Here is a 9,369-nt window from a genome sequence, read left to right on the forward strand (position 1 = left end):
ATTTGGGTATTTTAACCAGGGGTTTGATTTTGAAATGGTATCCACAATTTGTAGAGGGTATTCAAATATTTTCTACCTACCTGTTTCTTAAGATTTGGGTATTTTGACTTGAAAACCTATTTCGTGACAATCCTTGTAAATCATTTTAAACTATATGAATATTAGTATACCCTTCTGCATCTGTACATTGACTAGGCAGACCGCCTCCGTGGTCCAGTGGTATAGCTCCCGCCCGGAGAGCTGAAGGTCCGGGGTTCGATCCCCGGTCATGTCATACGAAAAGACGTTAAAACATGGTTACCCTGTCTAGCGCTCGGCATTAAGTGGCTTAAACAAGGACTGGTCGGCTCGGAGTCAGTATACTGTGTCTGAGTGGGGTATTCATGGTAAACTGCGGCATGGTATCTCAGTGGGCTAGCACTATAAATCGGCATCAGTCCTGACTAGTACAAGCAGCCACACACACACACACACGTGCATGCACGTCGTTATGTAAGTGCAATAATCTTGGACGCGACGTTAAACCCCATTTCAACTCACCATTGACTAGGCAGGATGTGCTTATCAATTGACATTTATGGTTGTCCCACAAGCTTTTTCCGAATGTAACTGTCGTTAAGGGAATTTCGCGATCGACTGATACACAATCGTTTTATCTAATGGTTATAATATACGCATTAATTTATTTTAATTGCGTATTTATAGTTTTTGTTGCGTATCTGATATGCTAGGATTTGATTTGTCTGCGTATTTCAGTATACGTAATGCGTATTAGACGCAAATACGCAGCTTATCTCGATATCTGGTTAGTTTAAATTTTGTGGTTTACGAATTCGACCGACTGGAGTCAATAACATCAGTGATAAATAACATGGGAATGTTAAACTTTATTATTTTTTGACCGATCGTAATATTTTTGTTGGATACACAAGTCTAACATTATACGTTGTCAATCGATACGGAGGGTATATGGTGTGATGTACTGTGTGTTAGTCTATGTACCCGAGCCGTCAGGCTCACACACAGGGTACATCACACCATATACCCCGAGGGATCGGTTGACAACGACTTTATCTTTCCGACATTCATTCATACAGGCCAGGAGTTGCGTCCCTTGGGCACGCCAGAAACCTAATAGTATGATTGTGGGTTCGAATCCCGGTTCGCTCCGATTATGTTTCTAGGTTTGTCAGCACCATACCCATGCTCGTGGGTTTCACCGAAGTGGTAAACGTCTGAGACTTGCATTACTTCGGGATTTCCTCCCACATTAAGCTATAATAACTGGAATACTGTTCAAAGTGGCGTTAAATCAAACTCATTCTCTTGGTAGTTGGTTCTATAAGAATCTAAGCAATCTTTTCACAACGGAGAATGGGTTTCACAAACCTGTTAAGCAACTGCGATCGGAATACCTCGGGAATTCCCCCCAAATACTGTTGACATTCGTAATGCAACTGAAATATTTTTCCAAGCCGTGTAAAATCCACCATACTACCATTATAGATATGAGGCTATTCACTAAATATAGTAGCATTTTTTTATTCTCTAGTGTAAGTTTACATACAGATATGCGGGCCCGCGGGTCTCATAACAACTTATAAGTTTGTATACTGAATCACAATGAAAACTTGAACCATGACGCAATGAATGCATCTTCCCGAGGCAAGAGAGTTAACTGTCTTTAAAAGTCCAGTTTCCACACTTGTCGAACTAGGCTGGAATTACTGGATTCGATCGTAGCGCCACTAGTGGCTTTTACCAGTTATGTCCCTTTTAAGCCTCTCCTATGGACCAATCAGATTCCACCTCTCGTATCACTTGCGTTTGCTTCACACAAAATGGTGGCGCCCAGTCAGGACGATCCGATCGATAATCAAGATCTATATTGTGATAAATTGGGTCTTACATCACGAAATGCATCAAATCACGTGAACACCTTGATTAAAAACATCTAAAGATTTGAAAAATATCTGCTGACAACGAGTTGGCGGTGCACATGTTTTGCAAAACCTGCAATCGACCGAAATCTGCACGACAGTTTACGAACCGGATTTCGATTTCGTTGCACGATTTTGATTGGACTATGCATAGACTCGTTAGTCCAGCCAAAATGTAACTCCAAAATACCAGCCTAGTTCGGCAAGGGTGGAAACTGGACTTTTATAGTCAGTTAACTCTCTTGCCTCGGGAAGATGCAATGAATGTGGGTGTGATTATTATTTATTCATAGACACTTGAAATTAAACAGTGGCATTTTGTGTCCGACAGGTTCCCCTTGTCTTTATAATAGTACCTTTTTTAAAAAAATTGACATCTTAGTTATTCTATTGAATGAACGAATGAATTTGTTTTTGTAATGAGGCCAAATGCCCATCAAACATTTCAAGTCACAATGTTAGTTAATGCGCCGTTACTGTTATGTTTTTAAATATAATATCGCTAACTTATATTTTCAATTGAAAGTCCCAACATACGATAAAGACAACTGAGAGGAATGGTTTCTTTTGCACCCCAATTTGCATACTCTTCCGGTCAGGCCAGACTTCCGGTTTGTGAGAAGTTATCTCTCTTTAAACAATTCCAGCAAACTTCGACCACCGTTTGGACAAAGTCCTTTTTTCAGGTAAAAGAAAATGTATAACCTTGCAGACTTGATTGTCTAAAGCATGGTATTTGATATTTAACAGATTTCCACTGACGACACCCATCCGCTGCATCGGAGATTGACGCTGCCACAGCTTGTCTTCACACGGTATAGTTACATGCTTTTAGTGTCAACAACGTCTCTATAAGGCGTGAAATTTGGACGAACAGCGGACTAATGTCATGTCATTGAGATTGAATTGATTTAGTACTGAAAAGAGATAATATTCACCAGAACAATATTGACATAATCAGTTACATCACTCGTTTGTCCCGTGAAGATGCAGGGTTATAACTGGCGTTCAGCAACCTATGCTTGTCGCAAAATACGACTAACGGGATCGGGTGGGAAGGCTTGCTGACTTGGTTGGTGCATGTCATCGTATCCCATTGCGAAGATCGATAATCACTGGATTGACTGGCCCGGACTCGAAAATGTACATACCGGCGTCATAGAGCTGGAACATTGCTGACTGTTGCGTTAAACAAAAAAACAAAAACAACATACATCACTCGTTTAGTCAGCATTTTTGCGAGGAGTAAAATTGCATATTTGGAATTTGTTTGTTTATTGTTTAACGCCGCACTCAGCAATGTTCCAGCTATATGACGGCGGTCTGTAAATAACAGTCTAAACCAGACAATCCAGTGATTGACATCATGAGCATCGATCCACGCAATTGGGATACGATGACATTCATCAACCTAGTCAGCGAGCCTGACCACCCGATCCCGTTAGTCGCCTCTTACGACAAGCAAAGTCGTCTTTTACGACAAGTATGGGTTGCTGAGTACCCATTCTACCCCGGGTCTTCACGGGTCTATTGGGAATTTATCGTCATTTGAACAAGGAATGTAGTGAACACTGTTACCCTCCTTTTTCGTTGCCATGATTTCTTTTCCTTCAGTTATTAGTGTTATGGCCGATACACCTTTTCTTTTCACTTACCCCGTGGGATAACTGGTATAAGAATATTGGCCAACAGCAAAGTTTTGATTGTTGTAAAAGGCGTCTAAATGCATCGAGTGGCCAGGAAACATGACTTGGTCGATTGCATGTATGGATCCCAGTTACGTAGATCGATGTTCATGATGCAAATCACTAAATTGTCTTGTACTGATTATTTACAGCCCGCCGTTATATAGCTGGAATATTGCTGGGTGCGATGTTAAACAACAACAACAAACTCCCAGTATAGGTGCACAATACAACCACACATTGTCAAGTTGACATTCTAAGATTTATTCGAGTAAATGAGTGAGTGAGTGAGTATGGTTTTACGTCGCTTTTAGCAATATCCCAGCAATATCACGGCGGGGGACACCAGAAATGGGCTTCACACATTGTACCCATGTCGGGATTCGAACCCGGGTCTTCGGCGTGACGAGCGAACGCTTTAACCACTAGGCTACCCGACCACCCCTCGAGTAAATGAATGAGTATGAGGTATAAGTTAGGTCAGCCCAAACGTTCCTCGTCCATACGTTTCATATTGGCCGATACAAGTTTTGGTAGAACTCTTGCAGTTATTTTTTAAATGTATTTATTTGTACGTACACAGTGTACTATATAATTATGTACTTACACAAATAGGGGCGGTCGGGTAGCCTAGTGGTTAAAGCGTTCGAAGAACCGGGTTCGATTCCCGACATGGGTACAATGTATGAAGCCCATTTCTGGTGCCCCCCGCCGTGATATTCCTGAATTATTGCTAAAAGCGGCGTAAATTCAAACTCACTCACTCACACAAATACTAAAAGTACCAAGGTCTCAATCATGGTTCAAGTAACAGTACAGTCAGAGGTGGCAATTTTCTTCAGACCCTGACGTCCTATCATACATTTGAATCAGAGGATTCGTGTGTGTAAGCTATGATTAATCAGTAAGACTTCTGTAATTTCTAACTTCGGTAGAATGATATGAACAAATGCTTTGAATATAGGTTAAATATTTGTGATTTTATCGGTTTCTCAGACGTGAAGAGGGAGTCAACCACCTGTTGCATCTCCTCGTGAGCATCCTGTTCTGCCCCTGGTTCATCTTCTGGATGATGTTGGTGAGTACTGGCAGCTGCCGCATCTCCTATTATGATACTATTCTCTCATCGACCTGACTTGGTGAGTACTCAGTAGCTACCTCATCTGAGTACTCAGTAGCTGCCGCATCTCCTGTGGGCGTCTTTATGTCCTTTTTATTGTCGACAAATCTAGGCATTTCAGTTTTATAATTATGGGAACAAAATGGTAGTATAACCTACTGGGTTTAGGTGGATATTTGTGCAATACAAAATATCTTTAACATTTGCTTTAAAACACTTATTTCCCTCATGAGTTTGGACAAGCCAACAGCACCAATGGCCTTCTCAATCTCGGCAACGGATGACGTCAGTTTTTCACAAGGCATTGTGACTGAATTTCACCATAGCGATGATATCTCCTGGGAGAAATCGTTTGATCTCACAAAAGTGATATCTCCTGTGGAAGCCAGTTTTGAATGATAAATCCCCACCCTACTGTGATAATACCATTCGCTAGCGTACCATCAAAACCTCAAGTAATCCCCGTATGTTCATGATATTTTCAGTGCCTTCATGAACGTTCCTCCAGACGGAGGCCCAGACACAGGGGGGTCAAACGATGGGTATAAACACCACCAGGGCAGCATAGGCAGGAGAAAGTGGATTTTACTTTTTTTGACATTGAGAAATTCATATGGTGTGTTATGGGTAATGCATCTTTTCATATTAAGTACACAATGCCTCTTTGTACAGATTGTTTTTAATAAACCATGTTATCTGACTTTGTTGCATATATTTGGAGTGAGTGAGCATATACCAATATTACAGTCACATCACCATAGGGGTGATCAATTACGGGCTTGAGACTTACAGCTTATCGACAGCTCCACCATGCGATGGGACCCGTGAAGATCCGGGTAAGAATAGATCTTCAGCAATCCATGCTTGCCGTAAAACGCGACTATGCTTGTTGTAAAAGGGTGGTCAGGCTCGCTGACTTGGTTGATGCATGTCATCGGTCCCAATTGCTCATGATGTCAATCACTGGACTGTCTGGTCCATTATCGATTATTTACAGACCGATGTCATATAGCTGGAATTTTGCTGAGTGCGGCGTTAAACAACAAAACAACCAACCAACCATGCGATGGTGTTTCTTCCTTACTTCAAGCATTTATAAAAAGGCCCATGGTAATACATGGCTCGTCTTCCCGAGCCAAAGAGAGTTAACTGACTATATAAGTCCAGTTTCCACCCTTGCCGAACTAGGCTGGTATCATGGAGTTATAATTTGGATGGACTGACGAGTCTATGCATAGTCCAATCAAAATCGCGCAACGAAATTGAAGTCCGGTTCGTCAACTGTTACCATGCAGATTTCTGTCGATTGCAGGATTTGCAAAACATGTGCACCGCCAACTCGTTGTCAGCAGATATTTTCCAAATCTTTTCATGTTTTTAATCAAGGTGCTCACATGATTTGATGCACTTCACGATGTAAGACCAGTTTTGTCTTGATTATCGATCACATCTTCTTGACTGGGTGCCGCCGTTTTGTTTGAAGCAAATGCATGTGATACGAGAGATGGAATCTTATTGGTCCAGAGAGGCTTAGAAGGGACATAACTCGTAATAGCTACTGGCGACGCTACGATCGAACCCAGGAATTCCAGCCTAGTTCGGCAAGGGTGGAAACTGGACTTTTAAAGTCAGTTAACTCTCTTGCCTCGGGAAGATGTACATGGCGGTGTTGTGGTCTATTTTGGTGCTTCTATGATCTGTATCCCTGAAATGAAAATATGAAAGTCCCCGAAGCGTATTTATTTTTTAGTGAATGAATATTTAATGCCACATTCAGCAATATTCCAGATATATCCAAGTATCGTGCACATTATTGTATTGTAATACCTGTTAGAAATCTTGCAATTCCATTGGTCAATCCGTACAAGGTGACGAAACAATAAATTTCAATGTAGACCCCAAAACATGTAACTAACACTGACCTCATCATACGGTCAATATTGACCAGTCACGTGATGAATATTGACTAGTCTGCTAGAAAACAGGATGCCTCTGTACGAACATTTCACGGTTCGCATCTAGGTTACTGTAATGAAACAGAGGATGGTTTAAAGCCTTCATAAACTTTAAAGTGAATTTCGGTATAACCCCGCCAAAAGGAATTATTTGTGTAGTGCTGACAGGCAAACCAAGGACTGAAAGCTGGAGCAACGACCTATCAACGCCATCGAGGCACAGTGATAGGTAATAAGTGCAATCACGGAGCCTGACCACTGGGCCACCATAGTGGGTTCTTGCCTAGCAGCGGATACATGGGATCCCACCCAGAATCACAGCAACCAAGAACTAAAACATGAATGATTAAATTAACTTAGATCTGGCATGTAAGAAAAAGAAAATAGTGGTAAGGGTGACTAACGGGATCGGGTGATCGTCGCTGACATGGTTGATCGATGCTCATGATTATTTCTCGATTATTTTCAGACCGCCGTCATATTGCTGTAATATTTCTAAGTGCGGCGTTGAACAACAAACAAACATTACGAATATCTCTCCAACGCATACCGCAATAATCTTGACATGATTATATTCAAGACATTTTTTTTTAATCGATATGTAGGCTATGTATTCATACGCACGTTTTTTGTGAAAAGGCTTAATATATTTGAAAGGGGTCCGCAGCAAAGAGGAAACCTCTTTATAACCAATCAGAATCAAGCTTTCAGCATTGTCGTGGTAGAATGTACATGGGGGAGAGGTGACTAACGGGTTCGGGGGTCAGGCTCGCTGACTTGGTTGATGCATGTCATCGTATCCCAATTGTGTAGATCGATGCTCATGATATCAATGACCAGACTATTATTTACAGACCGCCGTCATATAGCTGGAATATTGCCGAGTGCACAAAAGTATTGTACATGGGACTGTGGACTACATTTAAACTTTGGAATCAAAATATACATTTTGACTTCGGATTTGCAAAGTCGAGATGGGATTATATACATGATGTCGCGATAAAGCTTGATTACTGCAGGTGACAGCGTAAAACAGCATTTCACTCTCTTATCCCCACCTTCCGCTTTCTCTATTCTGACCGCCTCCATAGATAGAGTGTTTGCTCGGAGAGCGGAAGGTCAGTAGTTCATCGCACCGAACGATGTTAAAATATGGCTCTTGTTGTTACCCTTCCTGGCGCTCGATAAAACAAAGACTGGACGATCTCGGAGTCAGCGTTTGATGTTCTGCGGTAAGATATCGGCCATTACAACAAACACCATCATTTGCAGTTATACCACGACGAGTCCCGCCGATACATTGCTGAAATACCAGTAATCCCAAGAGCGTAAAACCGAACCCACTCATCCACTGATGTGCACGTGAACGATTACGCCGATTTGATAGAGTTCTTAGACGTTTATGACCTTGATAAAACCCACGGGCACGGTTTGGTGGAGACAAACCAAGGATTATGAGATTCAAACAAATGACGTTTTTGTCTTTTCTCTGTATACCACAACTGCATTTCCGAATTGATGTTTTGTTTTTCATTTTAAAGTTCAAAACTCAGGATTCATGATCTAAATGAATTTCTGAGTGTGAGCGTGAGTGTGAAAACACGTTCAGGTTCCTCTCTCGATATGTTCTAGCCAACTCATTCAAATTTATTTTTATGTTAACGTATCACCGATGACAGAAGTCACTGAAACGTCAAAAAATCAAAATAAATATCCTTTACTACTGGCAACAAACTCAATCTTGTTGATAGCCCATTTATCAACGCATATCCCATTAAAAGCGGCAAAAAACAATAACAGTTTAATAATGAAATTTCTTACGAGAGTGAATTTGAATGAATTTTATTTATATTTGGAGGGCAGTGAGTGAGTGAGTTGGGTTTAACGCCGCTTTGGACAATGTTCAAGTAATATAAAGGCGTGTCAGCTTAAAGTGGGAGGAAAGCCCGAAGTGATGCAGGGCTAAGACGTTTGTTTACCACTTCGGTGAAACACACGAGCACAGGTTTGGTGCTGACAAACCTAGAAACATAATCGGGGCGAATCCACAATCATAGGTTTTTGGCGTGCCCAAGGAACGCAACGCACAGGGAATTGCGGCGCCTCAGACGACTGGGCCACCCGTGCCACCCTTGGTTCGGTAATACAATGCACAACAGGTGGTAACTATGGATTAGAAGGTCTGATCTTTGTAATCATGTGACGTCAAATTCCGGGAAGTTCATTCTCGCCTACGGTCCAGCCCTTGTTTCCATGCATCCATTCCGTACAGAACTTGTTTCCATACATTTTACACGTATTGTGTACGCCATGTTGTACACTGCAAAGATTGCCAGCCTGTCTGACATTAATTTAAAGCTTACTGTTTGTTTGTTTGTTGTTTAACGCCGCATTCGGCAATTTTCCAACTATATATCCAGCCACAGAATATTCTTTTACCAACTGTTGTAGGAAAGGGTGATGATTAAATAGACATAATCAAGATTAACAGTTCTTTTGATTTTCAATTGCATGAAAATGTAACTTGGTATTGTTTCTTTTGTCCTTCGGTTTATAGTATACTACAGTCAGATTTTATCATTTCGAGCGCCAAAAATTATATGAGAACCATTTTTACGAGCCGTTATTTGTCATGGTTCAAATGTATATGCACACAGGGGACAGTCCCT

General features: G+C 41.4%; 1 protein-coding gene across 2 annotated transcripts in view; it reads left to right on the forward strand.

Moving 5' to 3' along the window:
• The window catches only part of LOC124130547, a 33,003-nt gene extending 27,558 nt beyond the window's left edge, over positions 1-5,445 (forward strand). For both annotated transcript variants that reach the window (XM_046493662.2, XM_046493668.2), the window contains exons 9-11: positions 2,691-2,755; positions 4,622-4,703; positions 5,231-5,445. In XM_046493662.2, coding sequence (XP_046349618.2) covers positions 2,691-2,755; positions 4,622-4,703; positions 5,231-5,293 — 210 coding nt within the window. In that variant the 3' untranslated portion in view covers positions 5,294-5,445. The remainder of the gene's footprint in view (positions 1-2,690; positions 2,756-4,621; positions 4,704-5,230) is intronic.
• Positions 5,446-9,369: the final 3,924 nt, after the last annotated feature.

The sequence above is a fragment of the Haliotis rufescens genome, unplaced genomic scaffold (genome assembly GCF_023055435.1).
Source record: "Haliotis rufescens isolate VD_foot unplaced genomic scaffold, xgHalRufe1.0.p SCAF_9, whole genome shotgun sequence".
Lineage (NCBI taxonomy): Eukaryota > Metazoa > Mollusca > Gastropoda > Lepetellida > Haliotidae > Haliotis > Haliotis rufescens.